Source organism: Crocodylus porosus, unplaced genomic scaffold (assembly GCF_001723895.1).
Source record: "Crocodylus porosus isolate Cpor-Errol unplaced genomic scaffold, CroPor_comp1, whole genome shotgun sequence".
Classification (NCBI taxonomy): Eukaryota; Metazoa; Chordata; order Crocodylia; family Crocodylidae; genus Crocodylus; species Crocodylus porosus.
In genome coordinates, this window is record NW_017728936.1 from 6682558 (window position 1) to 6703641 (window position 21084).

Genomic DNA, 21084 nt, shown 5'->3' on the forward strand with positions numbered 1-21084 from the left:
CAGAAATACAGTCTTTGTGATAGGTGCCGGCAGATAAGGCTTCAGATGCCCCTGCCATCACAAGAAGACAGTTTCTTTGCTCTAGTAGATCAGATCTCTCTGCAGGCCAAACGGAACATGTTTGTACTCAACCTGTTGGATTTCTCTGTAGCAAGAAAACGAGATAATCCTGTCCTGCCTCTTCTGGGGTGAGTGACAAAGCCTTCAACGGCATGTAAAGAAGTAGGACAAGGTCAAACCTAGTGAAGAACACTCCTATCTTCTTACACAGTCGCTCTTGCTGTAGTGTCCGAGCACATCAACATTTCTGATGTATTCATTTTTACACCTCTGTGACAAAGCACTGTCTATCAGGCAGCAGAAAGCAGCTAAATAACTCAGCCAACAGTCTTTTAATTTTTATATGTTTTGACTCAGTCAGTCTACTGCCGTTTCCTAGAGCCATGACAGGAAAACCGACCCTGATCCATCCACAAAGGACCAGGAGATTAACATGTAGCTCACCCAGGAAGCCCAAAGCCACCTGTGGCATCACATGCTTAGCGCCACTCCTTTTCATATTGAGGACTGAAGCCACGTGCTCTGTAGATGTTTCTGCTTTATGTAACACAGGAGCCCACCTGCTCTGCAGTCAATGTTGCTGTGCTCCTCAGCAGTCTGCAGTGGCTTTCCCTCAGTTGGGTCTAGTCCTGTCCCTCCACCATGATGCCCAAAGGCCTCCATGACCTACGACTGCTACACCGATCTGGAAAAACGGGACTGTGAGCCTATGTGGTGGAAGGGTGAGGACTGCAAGTGCTAGGGCAGCCTGCTCACAAGGGCTAAGCTTAGTCCCTGGGACTCGCTCCCATAAAATACAAGAACAAAGTGAAAATTCCACTTCTCTTCCTTGTGCCTCTTACCATCTTGCACACACTTATCACATTCATTCACACAAGCATGTATCATGCGTCTCCTGGAGGTAGGGAAAGGCAATGGAGAGAGACTGCTGTTCCTATGTGCTTTTATTTCTCTTGTGCTTGGGAGGTCTGCGGTGTAGAGTGACATATAAGTACAGGGCCAAAATCAGTGAAACACAGATAAATACATTCAAGGGCAGCTTCGCCAAAGTCAGACACTTACAGCCATGATTCTGATCTCATCTGAAATTATGTTAGCAGGGCTACTGTGCATTTATACAAGTATAACTGAGCTCAGGATATAACCTGGATGTTTAGTGGAAGGCAAACAGCAGATAAGGATAGGGGCTGTCAGCAAAGGAAAGCACAATAGAAGAGCTGTTCTCCACCCTTTCCCAGTGTCTTTTGTCTCCAGAAGATTACACTGCTGATAGGAATTGGTCTCATTACCTCTGAATTTCCACTGAAATTCAGCTTGGCCACTTTTGAATGCACTTCACAAAAACTGTGATAGTAATAAATGTTGTCTTTTTGTGAGTTTTGCCGTCACGTACGTGCGTGTGTGTGTAGGTGGAAAGCTCTAGATCAATAAAACACAGAAATCCCCCACCCCTGGAGTTTTGAATGGTAGTAGGGAGAGTCTGCAATTAAAGTGACCATGAAAACTGCTGTACAATAGAAATATTTGCAAGTGGGGGACAGCCTTGGGAAAATGGCTTGTATTGAGACAAGCGCCAGGTTTTGGAAACTCAGAAGGGGGCCACCATAAGTGAACCTGAGCATGATTTTGCTGGAAGCACAACTCAGACACTTTGTAAAACTCTTCCCTTGGCTCCCATCTCTTGGGATCCTGCATGACATTTGGTAAAATCTTAAGAACTGTGGGTGTGATTTCTCATATGCAGCAACTGAAAAATCCCACCACGTCAGTACAATAGCAGAGGCTTTGTGACAAGTTCACTGCCTGCCTAAACAGCTGTCAAAGCTGTATCCAGACTCAAAACTTCCAAGGCTCACCTTTCCAGGGGACCTTGAACCCTTCACTTCCCCAAAATGCAATGTTCAACCTAAAATGTGAAGACAGACAATGTTGCCAATCCAAGCTGCAACTCAACTACTCAAACCAGTGAACTGTAAATGAAGCCCGCACACCTCCACACTCATTCCTCTGCAATCTCAGCCAACCTCAGCAATATCAAGAGGAAAAGAAAACAGTCTGGATCAAACAGAAAGGGGAAAAAAAAGAATGGGTTTACCTGCCATGGACTCTTCAACCTGATGAGAATTTAAAACTTTGGACCTTCAAGGAGTTCAACAATAAGCAAATGTCACTTACCTGTTAAAAAAAAAAAAAAAGAGAGACACAGACAGAGAAAAATGAAAATAAAAGTTAAAGTTCACCAAGTTTTATTAAACTAGGCTGGTGCATTTTTCTTAAAGCAATGGAATCTTTAATTCTCTTCTAGATTGGAGGAAGCACAAAGAGAAGCCCAAGTTTTAAATATACTCTAGTAAAGGTCAGCATGAATGGCACATTGTTGCAAAGGCCATCCTGCATGCTGTTTGTTTTCCTATTTATTTCTCTCAGGTTCATTTAGTCACTCTCCTCACCTCCCCTGTCCCTGCCTGGAGAGAAGGGTGGTTGTGTTGTAGCTGTGATGGTTCAGGGAATACATGAGAAACAAGATTCGTGAGTTGAGTTAATTTAGCTTAGCCAGTCCGTTTGGAGTTGGGAGAGAAGGGGAAGTCTTTATTCAGGGGCGGCTCTTGCTGCAGCCACCAGTGCCTCGGTAACCCTTGGATTAGACAACAATTAGACCACCTTGAGACATTCATTAGTGTAGAACTTGCTAATTAGTGACTGGAGTTTCATCTGACCCCAACGTGAGGTCTTTTTTTACTTGACAAATCTGTCTATTTATGGCTGTGCAAAGTATTTGAGAAACCACCTCATTCTGCAACCTGCTCCACTGTAATGTCCTACCTGAGGTTTGTATTGCCAGTGGAAATTGGTCATTTAGCTCTAAATCCCCATTTGGAGTTCAGCCTCAACATTTATGGCAGTGATCTGTAACATTCCCCTGTGCCTGATACACTGAGATAATGAGACTGCCATAGTCCCAGCTGGATGACCTTCTCTCTTTAGCTGCAACTACAGCAAAAAGCTCATGCTTTTAACTCCAGAGGTCCCCAGCTCAGTCCCCAGTCTATTGGCCAACATGGCAGTCACCACACTCCTACTGCAAGTGTGACCTGTAGCAACAATCAAACCATTGAGTCTTTCTGTTTCAAAAGGAAAGGATGCCCAGACTGAAATTCAATCCCCACCAATGCCCATCAGAGAACCTATTTATTGACCCCATCTAGAATGGGGTGAAAGCTTCTTGTTTTTTTTTCAGGCATTTGGCAAACATGAAAAAAATTGAAGGAGCTGGTGGTAGAATTGATTTAAGTGTCGCTTTATGGGTTGCAATAGGAATTGGTGATGGCATGATGGGGCATGTCTTTCTAAACGTATGACTGTGTGTATTCTAAATTACTTAAAAGGTGCCTGGGGCTATGGACAGATGCTGATAAAATATACAATTGAATAAATAAATGAGAGGTAGCAAGGAAGGAATGGGGAAGGATGCAATGCAAGAACAGTTGGCAGGATCCTGTGCCAAGGTGTTAAAAAAAAAAAAAAAAAAAAAACAAAAACCCAAAAAACCCTGCAGAGCTGCCTAAATCTCTTCTGAGACTCCACAGCTACGTGTTTCAGATGCTGAGAAGATTGAACTAATAAAAAAGAAATGAGAGAACTGTCATTGCAGATTACATGGTATTTATTCCAAAATCTGCTCATTATAGAAATTTGCAAGACAAATGGGTTTTTAGCAGGAAATGGCAGCTTTTCCTTAAGTGCATAACGAGGAGCAAAAATTGTCGGAAGCTCAATCGTTCTCTCCTTTTTCAGATACTCCATGCTCCAAGTCTTATCAAACACCCTGGAAATACTTGTTAAGCTTAAAAAAAATTTTTTTTTTTAAAAATCCCTACCAGCTTCTTCATAATCCTATAAGAAACCATGATTAAGAAATATTTGAAGCAAGAAAAGCTCATTTGGCCTAGAGAGTTTCTAGATGGCAAAAGCTTCTATTGCTCCTCAACAGCATACAAACGTTATTGGTTGAAACTGCTGCTAACTCTCTGGATTCTTCCTTCCTTGCAGGGAAAACCCTTCAAGAAGAGCATTTGCTGGTCAGGCTTTAATCTCCCTGCCTTGCTAAACGTTTAATTCCTAACCCTGCCTTACTATCTGAATATAGACTGGAGGTGCTTTACATTCTGCCATAACCAAGTGCTTCTAATGACATTTTGGCTTTTTTCCCTAGTTATTTCCAAGAGCCCGAAACCTAGCCCCCCTCTCCATAACATCTTGGGTGCGTGCTTGGATATTTGACTGATAATATACAAAGCCATAATATGTGGTTTTAAAACAAGTCGCTGCAGCGGAGTCTCGAGAAGGAGGAAAAACACACCTTGAAATATTACAGAGTAGGAGCTGTCAAGTTGAAAAAGCTTCTACAAGGTTTTCAATGCCATAACTGTATTATTTAGCTGGGGATGAGGATTTTCAGACACACATCAACACGAAAAAAGGGGTTTCTGTAGGAAAAAAGGAGGCGGCCTGTCTTATTTGCAGCTCTCCTTTGTTGGAAAGCAATTACAGCCTTACTCAATTTATGACCCAGAAAGCACCCTAATCTACTTGTAAATGCTTCTTATTCACAACACAGCACTTTCAGATACAGCCGGGGTAAATAAACGGGAGATTGTTCCTACCTAGGCTGTGGCACAACTGTTAATTGTAACGCCCCATGAAACTTAATTATGCAAAACAGAGTGGCAACACTGCAGCCATTAATGAAATGTTTGATTCAAGAATAATTTGTTGTTTGGAGCCCAGAGCTGTTTTACTGGTCCCTTCCGCTGCACTGCACTAATTCTTAATCCTGGCTTTTAATGGGGGGCAGGGGGGGCATTAGGGCTCAAGACTGGGCAGGGGCGATGATAAGAGGAGAATTCCTAGTTGCGATCCCATTTAGCCAGTATGCACCTAATTTCTGCGGTTTGGCTATTTTGCTTTGCGACAGTCAAGAGCTAGAACTGCCTTCCCCAGAGAAGCAAGTGCAAGCCCAGTGCTTGGGGCCTGCAAATTCAGCCAGTCATTTTCTTGGATTCTCCAAAGCTGCAGGGCACCCTCATAGACCTCATCATGTAAAACGGGGATGGACAAACCCTAAGGGCCAGCTTCTATTCCATTTGTTGGGCATCTCAGTGCAATGCTACTCCACCCCGCTCAAGCCCCTAAAAAACTAGGTGGAACAGGATTGCCCATAGATGACCAAGTACCACAGATGCCTAACTGATGGGGCAAGATCTGGACCTAAGGGATCTGCTGGAGTTTAGGTCAGCATATCAAGTCCAGGAGAGGTGTAGAGAGGAGCTTCACTACTTCCAGGGCCCAAAGACTTTCTACACCCATGAAGCAAGGGATACCTCCTGGAACATTAACGGGAACATAATTACAGATGGCTACTAAGACTTTTTCACAGCTCTTTCTAGATAAGCTGCAATCTGCCTTCTGAAGCATAGGGTGAAGGGGGGCATGCAGGGACACATATTCTGCAGAGTCTAGGAACAACAGTACTATGCTACTCATAGTCCTGTGCTCAAGCAGTATGATAGAGGGCCGGTAGATTCAAAGTGCGACAGGCAAGACTGCTTCCACGCTCTCCCAACTCTGCATATATGATCAGGCCACCTACAAACAAGAGAGACAATAACATGGACCCTGTCCATCTCTGGCCTGCCTGAATCCATTAAGGAAGGCCTAGTACGTGGAATTCTAGCTCACTGGTCTCTGAAGGGATGAGCAGATCAAGCAACTTTTAACTCAGTTAGATGACAAAAAGGTGTTAAAATCTGAGAGATGTGGGCAAGGGGGTGGACTCGCTGGCCCACAGGTTTAGTAGTGGGTTGTGGAGCTCTTTTATCTTGCAGTAATCCAGGTCAGTGCCAGGTGAAACATAGCAGGCTGCTGGGTGACTCGTTTGCAATGAACTATGGTCAAAATCTACTTCTGGTTGGGCAAGTGTCCAAATCTCCTCGGACAATCACCAAAGCTGGCCGCCCAGCCCACAGTCTCAGTGAAGAAGCCAAGCAGACCAATGGAAGCACGGAGACTGAATTGCCCGTTTTGCCTAAAATTTATCCTGAAAAACTACATGCAACACGAGTGAGGCAGCCTGCTCTGCTATTGCTTGGGATGTGTCATGACTATCCGGCTGTACAGAGGACTCTGCTTAGCAAGGCTCTCTGCCTTTGTCGCACAAGCAGGGGAAGTATTTGGCTCTTAATTAAGAGCAATTCCTTTCCTTTTTACCCCCACATGTGTGTGGTGGATGGGTGTATGTGTTTTTTTTTTTTTTTTTTTTTTTTATATATGAGGGTAAGAAGGAAAGCAATAATACATGTGACTATGCATCTATATCTATAGATGCATAGATCTATACACAGATCTGTGTATCTATATCTATAGATGCATAGTCACATACATACATCTTTAGCTATATCTATAGTAGATATGCCTACCCTATACACTTGACTGTTCTCACGGTAGGAGCCTGCAAACAGAAGCAAAAGGGAGGGAAGTGTTCAAATGAAATAGAAAATTAATATTTGAATGAAAATTTGGGGAGGAGGGGGTTGATTCAAAACTGCTTTCAAAGTATCGATACTCTGAGCTGGGGCTTCAGAACAGGAAAGAGAAGGAGTTAGAGATCAGCTGAAACGGTCGGGCTTAGAGCCAGAGTTCACTTCAGGGAAGTTTCAGATAGGGGCTTTACTTTAAACCCTTCTTTGATATAATCTCTTTCAATAGATTGCTCTAATAAAAAAGCCAAAGTTTTGTAGTAACACACTTGCCCAGTGAAGCTAGAAGAGTCCACTGTCCTGCCCTTTGAATCCGCTGGCAAAGACAATATTGGTTTGCTAGTTCACTGAGTTCCCTTAGGACCAAGTGCCCTTCTGGTGCACTCTTGTAAAATGCCTACACTCATACTCCAAGGACCAGTAGGAAAGGAAGGGAGGAAGGGGCTGGGGGAGAAGGAAATGATCAATGTCTACTTTGTTTCCTTTTTTCCTGTTTACTATAGATGTTGGTTTATAGATTCTTTTTCAGGTACACAACTCTTAAATGATTTCTAGTGAGCTAAATCTATACTTAATAATATTTCCCACATTACTCTGTCACCTTCTATCTGAGGATCCTAACAGCACTAATTAATTAAACTTTGTAACATCTTTGTGCGATAGCTAAGTCCCATACACATTTGTCAGATTCAATATCCTAGCTCCCAAGTTTATTCAGACCCAACCAAGTTACAATGAGACTCGAAAATATGGAGGGTTTACAGCTCTTTCTTTTAGTAGGAGTTAAGAAACAGAATTCACACCTATATTTTAGCCATAGCATTGTTTGGGTAGGTTCAGGTCCGGACATTTGAATCCACTGTGAAAATGGGGGTAAGTCTGCAAAGTTCTGACTTGCCATTATTTGCACTGCAGGAAAGCTCTAGAGCTCCAGTTGTGGTCAAAGGTCCTGTTACATTAGATGCTGCACATACACAGAAAAGGGGTGGCTCAAACTCTTACATTTTTTTCCACTTTAAATAAGAGCAGGACCTCTTTTAAAGGTATTAGTAAGTGCCACCTCCCTCCCCGCTGCACCCGTTCCCCTTTCCTTGCTGCCTCCACTGCAGTTTTTGTGCATGTTTGGGAATTGAGCTTCTGAACCCCACTGCAATGCTGTCTGTCTACAAACAATATCAAAAGGAATAATAAAGTATGCAGGAGGTCAGAGATGCAGAAGAAAAGCAGCTGGCTTAGTAAAGAACTCTGCTGAATACCCGCCAATAAGGAGCCCGACAGATTAGCGTGACTAGCTACCCGACACCATCAGGAAGATATGATGGGTACTGGGATCACGCACTGCCCTAGACATCGATAGCCACCAAGATAAAGAGCAACTGAAGTTACGCGCAGACATGCTGAATTCTGCCGGCAGGTCTAATAAGATCAGGACAAATGACAAGCCACTCAACTGTGCCCTAGCAAGGTCGTTATGGAGCATTAATAAAGGAGTCTTATTATGAACATATCACTCTGTAATATTGCATTTCCCACCTTCACTGTTAAGAAACAGTCAGTGACAAACACTCACGTCAGAATTGCTGGTTCTTTTTTGCTCCTTGCTGTGGCTGTTTGGAGGCAAATAAAGTGCAGCCTGCAGCATGACTGGCCTTCACCAAAATCCCTTATTGAAATACTGAGGAGCCTAAGCTTAGGCAGGCTCAAACACCCTAGCTCAGTGCCATGAGCAAGGGAGATGCACCAATCTTGCCACTCAACCTTTACAGGTTAATAAGCTCATTGTCTCCATTGGGACAATGCTCCCACTGAAGTCAGGGAGAGATTTGGCTGGATTAAAGCAGCAAGATGGACTCAAAGCTTGTATGCCCTTGCATTTAAGCTTGATGCTCCATCACAGATGAGCAGCAGCTGGACTGACTCGGTAAATTCAAGCTCATCTACTCTGTCAACAAGCTCCTGTCCTCACCAGAGAAGGTTTAAGACACAGGCAGAACAAAGGCCTGCCTGGAGAGATGGCACATTCCCAGTGGTTTAATACGTAGGGATCCAGAGTGGACGGACATACAACTGTCCCAGGGCAGCTGCACGTGGTAGATTGTATTACAGCCCCTTGCCTTCAGGTAGGAGGAAGAGGAGTAGGAACTACCCTGTTTCCCTTCAGCAGATCCAGGAATGCAAGGGGACAAATAAAAATTCACTCTGAACTAATAGAACTGATTACACCTGATTTTTCCTGGGGTAATTCCATACCACATTAAACTAGTGTTGAGCGTACGCCCTGTACCCACTCTTTGCTTACGTTAGTTTAAAACCCAATTACACTGATGTCTGGGCGCCCAGCTATTAACATAACGGAAAAGAAAAAGACTGTTTAGCTCTGGAGGTAGATGGAGACGACGGGGAAAGGAGTTGGCCCATTTCTAAGTGTAGAACCAGGCCTCCTCTGAAAGAAGTCTGTGCTTTTTTTGGTCTCAAAGCAAAGCTTCTTATCGCTCTGCCTTGGCACCTGTATATACCGAGAGTGACATAAATGGAGCTGAATGCAACACCTTTGTTCAACAGAGATCCTATACCTGGGCATGAGGCCCCTTTTTTTCCCCTCTCTCAACTACTAACTCAACCCTTAGGGGGGGAAAAAAAAAGTGGTAGTTAAGGGCTTGATACAGGTACCAAACACTTTCACGAGAGTCTGCCCACAGTTTGGAGCATGAGGCCCCAAGTTACACAGGGGCTCTTTTCATGGTCATTCGTGGCTATACAGCTGGAGAGTTTCATTCAAAGTGTTTTCAGGTAAGAAATACAGATTTCAGGCTTCCCAAGCGTCTCGAAGTTGCACCAATTTTGCCTGGTGGCTTTTTTAAAAGCCAATTTAAGGGGCTTCTGAAGATGCTGAAACCAAAATGCATTTCAGCTTTGATTATGCTTTGACCAAAAGTGACCCCAGATGAAAATTCAACCCAAAATGAAAGTGAAAATGTGACATTCCTAGGAGGGCGGGAAAAAAAATTCACCCAGCCAGAGTCCCAGGCAGCACTTCATTCTGCAATTTCCTTCCTTATAATCCAATGGCTGGAACTGCACACAGCATCTCAGACGTGCAGTCAACTAGGGCTGAAATATTATTGCCGATTTATATTGGAAAGCTCTGCTAAGGGAGCAATGATTTACTTTGCTTTGTTTTCACAGTGCTGCTCTCTGTGTCGGTGCAGACACCCCACTTATCGCCACTGTATCCAAACGGCTGGTGCTAAGCAGTGGGTTAGGATGGAGACACTTCCCCCTCTCCTCCGCTAGCTTCCTCTCAAGCTACAGTTTAAAAGACACCATTACTGTTATTTATCTGTATTCCAGCAATACAGAAAATCCCCTGACTAGGGATTTGGCTCCTATCACAGCAGACACTCCACAAACAAAAGTGCAAAATCATCTTTTCGAGGAATGCTGCTTTTTGGGGCCAGCCTCAAGCCTGGACCCACATTTTACAGCCCCTCCATTTCCACTGCAGGCCAGGCCAAAGCCTATGCCAGCCTCTCCTAAAAACAGCTCTGCTGACTTCTTACTCCCCAGAGCAGGTGACAAGCTGCCATGTGATACCTCCTTACCCTGTGCATCTATATTCAAGGTCCATGTTGTTCACACGGGTCTCTAAAAGGATTTATGACTCTCCTGTGCAAGTGTTTAAGTCCTAGTTACAAACAAGCCCACGGCACACAATCTTGCAAGTTCGCTTTTCTTTTACAGCTCTGTAGCCATGGCTAACCTCAAGTTTAGCTAAGCGACCGTGCCAGACTGAAACATGCTGCAGCCAAGGTCATTTTTCCCAAGGACAATTTGCTTTGAAAACCGTCTGTGAGGAATAGTCCATGGGGAGGGGAATGGTGACAATATGATACAGCAGAGCCCAGCCATAAATATGTACTGACGGGAATCTTTACTGTTTTGCCTTCAGCAGTGCTTATATATCTCACAATAAATATTTTAATACAGTGAATCATCTGTACAAAGGTGTTTTGCCCACTATTTTGTAAGTGGAGGTACATCAGTGAAATTCCCTAGTTGATGCTTCTTGTCATTCTCTCGCCAATAAACATTTTCAGAGAGTGTTTTCTTGTAGCTAGAGAAGAACTGAGAGTCAAGCCTCTAGGGGCACGTCTGCACTGCCTCGGGACGTCAGCAAGGAGCACTACAGCGAAACGGGCCAAGCTCACTCAGCGTACACCATCTCCCCATGTTGGTGGAGCATGTCTGCTCATGTGCGATGGTGAACCTTAAGTTGTCTGTATTTACAGTCATTGCAGGAGGCACAGAGCAGGGTCAGATGTGGCTCCCTGGTGCCTTCCCTGCAAGAACACAGACATACCCCAAGGCTGCGATTCCCAAACAAAGCATCATGACTGAATGGGGTAGCAGTCCTTAACAAGCAGGCTCATGAACCTTATAGAAGTCCAATAGTACCAGTCAGTCTTAAACTGAAGGTGGGAGCATGGGCCTCAAGGCATACAGACCCCACAGAAAAAGACTCGGAATCACGGCCCACAAGCCTTAAATACATGTGCTGATATCTCTCTCTCTCTCAGAGTACTTGTATAGAAGCCATGGCCCTGAGGAACCCAGAAACAACAAATTCTCACCCCTGTAGGATCTTTGTGAGGTTAGACAGCATCACTACCTCCTCTTCTGGATGAGAACTGCAGCCCACAGTGATGAAACAACTGGCTGCTGGTCACATGGGGACCAGGTGCCAAGCGGATGAACTGAACCTAGCTTTCCACAGTGCCTGACTGGTATTTCATCACTGACCGTCTCTTGGCTTTGCAATTTCATCATATCATTTTACATCTTTTCTTTCTCTGCCTCTGTTTCCCCAGCTGCAAGAAGTACAGAACGCCGGCTCCCTAACTGAGCTATTGAGAAGCTCAACAATTGAGCAATGCTTTAAGCGTCTTCAGATGAAAGGTGTTATGTACATACAATGCACCGTTGTTCAATGTGAACTATCCTCACTCCATGCTGGAATCTAAGGATGACTGTCCTCAGCATAACTGTCAGCTATGTTCTGATTGCAAAATCTTTATTATTAGTGATGAGCTAAGAAGCAGGATGAATGCAGCTTGATTTTGCAGCTCTGGCAGTTAGGGAGAAAAAATAAATCTTTTAAACCTGTAATCGGTGCAAATTTGCTGTTGAAGTCATTGAACAAGAACAAACACAGAATCCCACAATGTCACTTCTCAGTGTAAGAACCTTGCTTCAAAATCTTATTTTCCTTGCTACTCCCTAGAACTCTTGAAAAAAGAACCAACACGGGTTTTACATTAGGCTTATCTTCTCCTCATTGGCACTCCCCCCCTCCTTCCACCTTTGTAGAGTTTATATCCCCTGTACAATTTCCTATATACTTTGCAGGCTCTAATGTGCTCATAAGGAGTTTGACAGCAGTTCCTCTGATGATCATAAGCAGAGCATCTCTCAGTTATGGTAGCAAGAGCCAAAAAAAATCAAATGACAGGTTGATTTAGTGCAGCTCTTACTAACAGCTTGAGGAAATTAGAAGTAAATATGGGTTCAAACAGCTCACCGGTCATTTGAAATTGGCAAATTTGGCTTAGTTTGAGGTCTTCAATAAATAAAGATGATCACATCTTTACTTTGTCTGGGCATCCTGTTAAAGTGAAAAGGCCATTATCAGCTGAAGAAGCACTTGTCGCACAGCATGTTAAATCCCTATCATTTTTTAACAAGAACTGTTTACTTTAACTATTGCCAGTATAACTAGATAGAAACTGTGCTCAAGGTAACTAATACACCCCAGAACAACAACCAATGAACATAGAAATAATATTGCAAAAGGCCAGGGCTCTGAAAATGATGCCACTGGCTTGAACTAGAATTGCAACTTTTATACAAGCTCGTGGGAACTTCAGTTAAAAAAAAAAAAAAAAAAAAAAAAAAAGGTGTCCTCAATTCTGAACACCGGGGGGCAAGGGAAGGAGAACACAGTGTATGAAGTGACAAGATTAAAGAAAATACAAGGATATTATCTATGAACAAGGAAGAAAGGGCTATGCTTTATTCATGAAATATACTATTGTTGGCAAAAAAAATGCCCTTACAATTGTGTGAATGCACATACACTTTGGATATCAAATATTTAAAGTTCCTTGTACAAGAAAGAAAAAAAAAAAAAGCAGCCTAGGTGTCTGTGGACTAAAATTCCATTAAACGTCAGTGCCTAAGATATAGGAATACTTGGAAGAGGCAGAGGAATATTAACATAAAATATTAATTACAAGCTACAGACCACACAAGAGACTCCAGCAATGCTTGCTCAGAAGCTTCCCTAATATAATCTAACCAGATGCATTTTGTGGGGCGATTTGGGAATCCCCAGGACGTTGCATTAATAGCACAGTGGAAGGTTCATCAGATGATAAAGGATTATCAGTAAATGCTGTGGCAATTCATAGATTATAAAAGTTGTAAGGAACTACTGTGATTATCTGGTGTCTAGTCTCCTGCCTTGAACAGTATTTGGATTCAGCGCCCTACTGAGGTCCCTTCCAGCCCAATGAATCCCTTTGATACCTGAAAGGCCACAGGCAGATTTTCAGCTATGTTATTCCCCAGGTACATTGATTTCTCTTCCCACCATGCACCAAACTGCCACCATCTTGGCAGCGCCAAGCAGCTCAGTACCAACTTCAGTACCTGACCGCTGGCACAGCTTCAGCAGAACATAACTCAGGTCTCCCACTCTGTGGGCAAATACCCTCACCTCCAGGCCATTACGTCCCATCTGCTGCTGTCTTTTAAAAGGCAAGAGTGAACCGGTCTTCCATACTCAAGAGGGATGAATTGTCTGGTTCAGTCCAGGAAAGGGAATGTGAATCAAAACCGCACATAGGTGCCCAACTCCTAGAGGCAGCAAGGCCCCTTAACCCCAAACACTACTCTCCCATTGCATACCTTAGCTCAGAGCAGGGACATAGCAGCTGGCTGTGAATCTCATTCAAAGGCAACTCCTCCCCAAGCATTGCATACAGGACTTTGGGTGGTGGATTCCATTCCTCAACAGCAGTCAGCATCATCACACCCAAATCCCCTTCTGCATCTAGGCTGAAGTCTGTTTGTGCCTCAGTTTCCACATCCAAAACTTGGAAATAATAGCACTGCTTCATCTCGGAGACAGGATAAGTATATTTAAGACGGTGAGGCACTTGGATACTGTGGCAACACTGCTGTAGTTAAGAGGGTCCTTAACTGGCAAGACCACATCTTAACCCTTTGGAAAGGTTGGATTAAGTTATGGGGAATGAAGACACGATAGTGGTCAGAAGTCGTGATGGCCACAAAGAAGTCAGCAGGCAAAGATTCAGGACACCTGAGTTCTCATCCCAGCTCTGCTACTGTTGCAGATGAGGAGTCATCTCCCGCCACGAGTCCCAAAGGGCAAGACTTCCTGGAGCACCCACTGGTGGCTGGACACAGCAAAGCTGGCTCTTGCCTCATCTAGTGCCCCTTGTCAACAGCTGTTTTAGCTCTGGTCCGTGGTCTCTCTTCCATGACTGTGCTCTAGCCAGGGCAAGCTTACTTCCATCTATGCTCAAAGACAGCAGGCATGTGTTTCTTGGGCTCTGGTTTGTAGATGGTGGGGTTTCCTGGTCCACAGCATTGTAAAACAAACACAGAGCCCCTGGTAAATCCTGTCACATGCAACTAAAGAGTCTCTGCCCAGGCTCATCCTCAGCTCCTCTCTTTTTCCACAGGTTCCAGACTCAGGGCTGATTTTTGGTGTCTCACAGCAGCAGCTGCTTTTCTCAGCACCAACAAGGCTCTTCCTAGCTCAGGCTTCTCTCCGCATCACAGCATTTCCTCCCCACTCAAGTGATTCTGTCATGGCATTTCTCCTTAGCTCATGTCTCTCCCCTTTTCTCACAGTACAACCTCCACAAAGTTTCTGCCTCTTGAGATGCCCCTTTCCTTAGTCCAGGTCTCTTCCTCACTGAATTTCTTCTCTTGTGGAGCTTGCTCTAAGCTTCTCTTTTGGCCTCACTCCTCTACAGGTGCACCTAATAAAGCAATTACCTGCCCATCCTCAGGTGCAGCCACAAGGGCTAACAGCTCTCCAGCTCCCCTTAACCCCTTCCCTGCTAGTGTAGGTTTGATACATTGTCTCATTGAACTTCCCCTCTTGTATACACCATGCACTTTGTTGCCCTTAGTTGCAGTAAGCTCCTTCTGTCAGCCTTGCAATTTCTGCTCCTCTCTGGCTGTTTTAACAGCCATTTTCCTTAGCTAACAGTAACTGCAATGAAGTAAAAGGTAGAATGGAGTGTGGGCATTGCTGGAAATCACTGCTTACTGAACTCCACTTTACTGCCATCAAGGATGTCTAGTAAGTTAACCTGGGCTCGGGCAAGTTGCAGCCTCTGTGAATGCAATGTCTCCCCAGGAGGAAATCTGAGAGCCCTGCTGGGTTATGCCAACTGCTCTCCAGCAGAATGATTTCATCACAGGCACAGCAAAGCACAGACCACCAGCTTTCAGGCAGGGCAGAAGCCATTCAGACCAGTTTGGTATAAAGAAAAGGCAACGGGCAATCAATGTAAATGAGCAACGATTAACATTTAATGCAATTACCAGCTGGGATAACTGGTGGAGTCTCCATCATGGGTACCCTGTAAATTATGACCAGGTAGCTTTTCTCCAAGATGTGCTATACTCTGCCAGATTTGAATGAAATTCTCTGGCTTAGAATATGCCAGGGACAAGGCTGAATGATCCAAATGAGTCATCCTGGTTCTAAAACCTGCAGATCAACAAACCACCCAAGCAAACTCATGGGAAGAGTTGGTGCAGATCTACAGCAAGGACCCCCTTGTTCGGCATTCTGCTGCTTCCCAGGGCAGCCCGAAGCACCTCAAAGGACATATGCCTCAATTTTCCATTCTTTCAAGGACGCTTTTCAACACCAGTGGCACCAAACAGCCCTAAAGCAAGAACAGCTAACCCTAGACTGAACAGCACCGCTGGGTTACAATCCAGTCAGCCTAGGAGGTGACAGCTGTGAAGAAGAGGCAGCAGAGCAACGTCAGGCTCCCAACGGGAGAGGCATCCCAAAGCAGAGGCAGCCCAGGACCATGTCTGGATGTTTATGTAATCTACCTTCCCAAATTCCAAGTTGTCTCGGAAACTCTTTGGTCACAGCAAAAGATCAGGCCCAAGGAGAATGGTTCCAAACTGTCTTTATTAGACAGCCATCTCAGTTAAGCAACCAGTATTTGTTGGTCCCTGGAGTGGCTGCCGTAGACAGGATTTGCTGTATTTTAGACTTGACATTACCCAGCAGGCAGTGAAAACTGGATACTCATTAACTGCACTGAGATGCGAACAGCCACTATAAAAGGTACTGAAACAAATCTAACATTCACTGTGTGTCATTTAGCAAGCGACAGGACTGTGATGTGTCCCTCTTGCTGTTTGGTTTTCCCCTTCTCTTTAGTTTTATTTTTACATTCTGGTGCTTGAAAGAAAAAGTGCTTGAAAGCCCTGTTTTGGGGCTCTCGATTCATAATCCTCATTCTTTCTTGCTTTCTCACTGTCACTTAATAGAAAGCATTCAGAAATGTAATATTTGATCTCAATCCATCCTCCCTTTTGCCTTTGATCACCTACTTCTCGGCTTCTCTGTTGTTAGAATGAAGACACTTAAAAGATAGAAGAGGGGCTGAAGAGAGCATTCGGACCCAGATCAGACTTCGGAGTTGGGTTTCAGATACTAGACAAATGGAGTTTGCAAATTACCAGCTGTTTTTGCAAGATTTTTGGCTTCACGTAGCATTGAATATTGAGAGATTAGCTGAATGCACAAGCATGCTTCATAAAAAAGGAACTTTTAAATCACTTCAAAATGATTTCCACATTAATACTAGATGTAAATAGTTAATGGATATAATGGTTAATCGATTACTGTAGGGCCAATAACTTAGTGTTACTGGTAGCAGCTTCCCCTTATACCACATACAGCTCGTATCTGCAATACTTTTATAGCATTTGTTAACCATTTATTAGCACTTTATGAAATACTGATAACTGTAACTTTAATAAAAATATGGCCATTCCACTAATATCCTGAATGGCAGAAATCTTATAAAATCAGCTTTTCTTACTCACCCTCCTATCTTGACCTGAAATCTCATAAGACCTGGCCAGTTAACAGTGATGTCTGAACTGACCAGGGAAAAATATGACCTTTCTCATTTCAGATCCCACTTGCAATCTGGTATCAGGGATAAGAAGAAATATAATCCACATAGCCTGTGAATGTTAAAAAGGAGTGAAGACCAAGAGCCTGTTCTGGAAGAATTTTTGTCTAGTAATAATTTGTCCTCATCCAAAGTTTTGAAGACACATGACCATGCTCCAAGGAGATGATGCTTCCCCTCAGTGTGGCACTGGTTAGGCCACAGTTGGAGTACTGTGTCTGGTTTTGGGCGCCATACTTCAAGAAAGGTGTGGACAACCTCAAGAGGGTTCAGAAGAAGGCCACTCAAATGTTTAGGGGCCTGCAGGCAAAACTCTACCTGAAGAGATTGAGGGCCCTGGATCTCTTCAGCCTCCACAAGAGAAGGCTGAGAGGGGATCTTGTGGCCGCCTAGAAATTCATGGGCGGGGACAGCAATGAATAGGAGATGCTCTGTTTACCAGGGCACCCCTTGGAGTAACTAGGAAGAATGGCCACAAACTGACAGAGAACAGATTTAGGTTAGACATCAGGAAGAACTTCTTCACAGTAATGGTGGTAATAGTGTGGAAGAATCACTTCTCTTGCTTTGCAAGTGACACTGTGGTCAATACAACTCAGTATGCTGTTGGTTTTTTTGACAATAAGAGCATACTGTTGGCTCATATTCAGCTTATGTAACCCCCAGGTCCTTCTCTGCAGTACTGTAGCCTAGCCAATCATTCTCCTGTCTCTATTTGTGTATGCAATTGCTCCATCCCAAGTGCAGGACTTGGCACTTGTCCTTGTTGAATCTCATCTGATTCATTGTGAACCATTTCTCCAGTCTGTCCAAGTCATTCTGGATCCTCATCCTACCATCCAATGTGTGTAACTCCATACAACTCGGTGTCATCTGCATGTTTGCTAAGTCTGCACTCAATCCCATTGTCCAAATCATTAACGAAGATGTTAAACAATACCAGACCCACGACAGACCCCCAGACTTGGTACCTCTCCCAATTAGACAGGAGCCATTAATAACTATTCATTGAGCACACTAATACAACCAGTTATGTGTCCACCTTACAGTACTTTGGTCTAGTGTGCAATTCCTCAGTTTGTTAATGAGAATGTCATGGGAAATGATGTCAAAAGCCCTGTTGAAGTCAGGTTATAACACATCCACTGTGCTCCCCACATCCACAGAGCTTGTCTCCTTATCCTGGAAGGAAATTACAAAAGGAGAAACACAGGGTAGCTATAGCCCCCTGTTTTCAAACCTTCAGGTTGAAATCCCCAGGCTTGTGTAATTTGCCCATGATCAATCAATAAGTGGCAAAGCTAGTACTGCCTCAGGAATCTGAATTCCTGCCTCATCCCTTTGCAATGCACCTTGGCAGACAGGTGCTGTAAAAAGACTGTGCATTATATCCCGCAGTGAAAGTTGTCCTGCCTGATGGCCAACACCAGTGACCACATCTATGATGGCCAACACCTGCACTCAATAGAAAGATAATAGGACTTGTGCTGGGGACTTGTATTGTCGCCGTTGGACAACCGGCAGATGGATTTTTACTTTGCTACATGCTTCACATTTTGGTTTTGTCTGGTGCTGCCACATTCTACAGTCTGCCTTGTTTTTGACCAAGCTTCACTACGACAGCCGTTTCTAGCAGACATGCCCTGATGTTGCACAATTCTCTCCAGCAAGAGATGGGGTTTATTACCTCCACCGTGGAACCATCAGGCGCGGCTGGCTGCAATGCTAATGTGCTGTGATTCCACAGCTTGGAGTAATGGACATTGCAGCTCAAAATTAACGTTGCATCTGCTCCTCACTGCAGACGCCGGAGAGAGTGGGCTGTAATTTTGTCTCCAATCCCCCGAATAATGTTTGTTGTCGTGCTGTAATCTTGGCAATCAATGTAACAGCTGAACAGATCGTTTCGTCTGAAATATTTGCTAAACACACTAAGACCTTGAAACCACACCTCAGCGTGTGTGTATTGTGTATGGAATAACACACTGAACTAAATAAGGACTAGATGGAGGGAGAAATGGCAAGAATTGCCAGCCAATTAAAACAAAGCAACAACAAAAACCACAGTGCTTGTCTCCAGCACCTTGTACCAGTAACATCTTACTGCTTCCAAACCAAGAAAAAAAACCCAGGGCTTGTAGGGCTGATTAATGCATGCACAGCAGCAGCTCAGACATAGGTTCCCTTGTCTGGAAATTAACTAAAATGCATATGCAGTTTTTTAAAGTGGAATTTAATGGCCACAGAAATCAATTGGCCAAATCAGCTCTAGACTTATTAACCTCCTAATATCCCTCTCACTGAGTGGTACTTCCACTGATCTAGCTATAAATAGCCTGAACCATAATACAGCTATTTTTTTTTTAAACTCAGTGCTTGAGGCTTGGCTCAGGATTGAGGGAGCATTGTCTAGTCTGCTGGACGCAGGGCAGGGGGGTCAAGACTCAGGTTCTACCCCTGGCTCTGCCATTGACTTGCCAGTTGACCTTATGTCTGTTCTACTCGCCCTTTCTCTCTGCCTCTGTTTTCCCTCCTTTCTTTCTTGACTAGTTCTTCCTTTGTCTTTCTTCTCTATTTAAATACTAAGCTTTTCAGAACAGGGACCATCTCTCACTCCGTGCTGTACAAAAGTGCCCAGTATCAACTGGGGGCAAGGGACAATACTTCAATACCAATAATAACAATGGGTTGAATTATATAGACTGCAAACCAGGTTGCAGCAGTACTGAGCAGCACAAATGCCATTGTATCATCAAAGAGACGTCTACCACTGAAACAACAAAAGCTCTTTCTGGGCAACAAGGAGATGATTAGCTAGTACTCAACTTTACCCCATCATACCACTTTCCAGAAGATGGACTGCCATGATACAAGCACTGGCATCACTGTACACATGCATCCGATGAAGTGGCCTTGCCATGTCCAAGCCAAGAGCAGATTCCCCACTCTGCCCCACGTCCCAGCTCTTAGCCTAGTGCAAGGTTATATATAGGGTGGCCATCATAAAGGACATTCTAATTTTCTGCTACTCTGTCCTCTGTCCTCTATTGATACAAAACTCAAAGCCTTTATCTTGAAGAGAAAAATAGAGGACATACAGGCATCCAATTTCATATCAATAGAGGACAGAGGACAACCGGACTGCCCTCTATGATGGCTGCCCTAATTATGCACAAGCGAAGTCGATCAAAAAAAATAACCGCAGATTCACCAAAAATCTCCCCTCGTTTTTTCCTTCCCTGAAACGTTTTGCTGAAATAATCAAACTTTGGAAGAGGACAACCAGCGGTGTTCACATGCCTAGGAACCAGAGAGACTTGGGGGTCAGTAGGCCTAAGGCAAGCTGGGAAAAAAGGCAGCTCTACAACAAGCGTGCTAGCAGTGCCTCTTTAGATTCTCTGGTGCTTCCCATCATACCACAGCGTCCTTCGGAAAATGGGGAGAAAGGGAGAGGGAAGCAGAGCTTACCGCAGATTTCTGAAGGAAGTAGAAGAATGTCCCAGTTCTGATAAAGGGGCAAGGATTTTTTAGGGTGGTATCTTTTAGTGGACCAACTAAGTAGTTGGGATAAAGTTAGACAAGCTTTTGAATGCAAACTTTTGGAACGTGGGGGGTTTTCATACCTCTTGGAATAGGAGAAAAAAACCTGCCTGCAATCTAGCATACCAACAGTGCCTGGCTCTGTGTCTGCCACCACAGGTGACCTGACCTGCACTTTCAAACCAGGTGTAGTGAGTCTTGTCCCTTTCTTGACTTACCTGTAGGGCAGAGCTGCAGCCCAGCCAAAAATGAGTTGACAGCATCAGTACCAGAGGATGTCTCATTCCCTGCCCCAAACTTCTGTGTAGCCACTGCTTGGCAAATCTCTGCCAACAACAGCCACCCTTAACCACCCCTCCCTGCTGTGATCACCATAGAGAAAAGCTATTGAGGAGCTAGGGCAACTCTGAAAAACTGAAGATGTCACCGATCCCCTTCCTTCACACTGGCCCTTCCTCCCCGACCAGGTTTCTCTCCTTCTCGTCCTTTCTCTTTTTCCATATCTTTTTGCCCTCACTCTGCACCACACTGAAGGTTCCTCTCTTTTACTATTCTTCTGTTAGTTTGTGATAAAGAATGCATGCACAGAAATTTGACACCAAACTTTGGGGCAAAGCATCCACGCCAGAAGATAGGCAGGTGATCCAGGCTGACCTGGACAAGCTCAGCAAATGGGCAGACGA

General features: G+C 44.2%; 1 protein-coding gene across 5 annotated transcripts in view; it reads right to left on the reverse strand.

Moving 5' to 3' along the window:
• OPCML (opioid binding protein/cell adhesion molecule like) overlaps window positions 1–21084 on the reverse strand; it is a 630964-nt gene that overhangs the window by 493715 nt on the left and 116165 nt on the right. Inside the window, exon 2 of one of the 5 annotated variants that reach the window (XM_019547025.1) lies at window positions 2156–2235. The exons of the other annotated variants lie outside the window; for them this stretch is intronic. Coding sequence (XP_019402570.1) covers window positions 2156–2162 — 7 coding nt within the window. The 5' untranslated portion in view covers window positions 2163–2235. The remainder of the gene's footprint in view (window positions 1–2155; window positions 2236–21084) is intronic. 5 annotated transcript variants of the gene reach the window in all.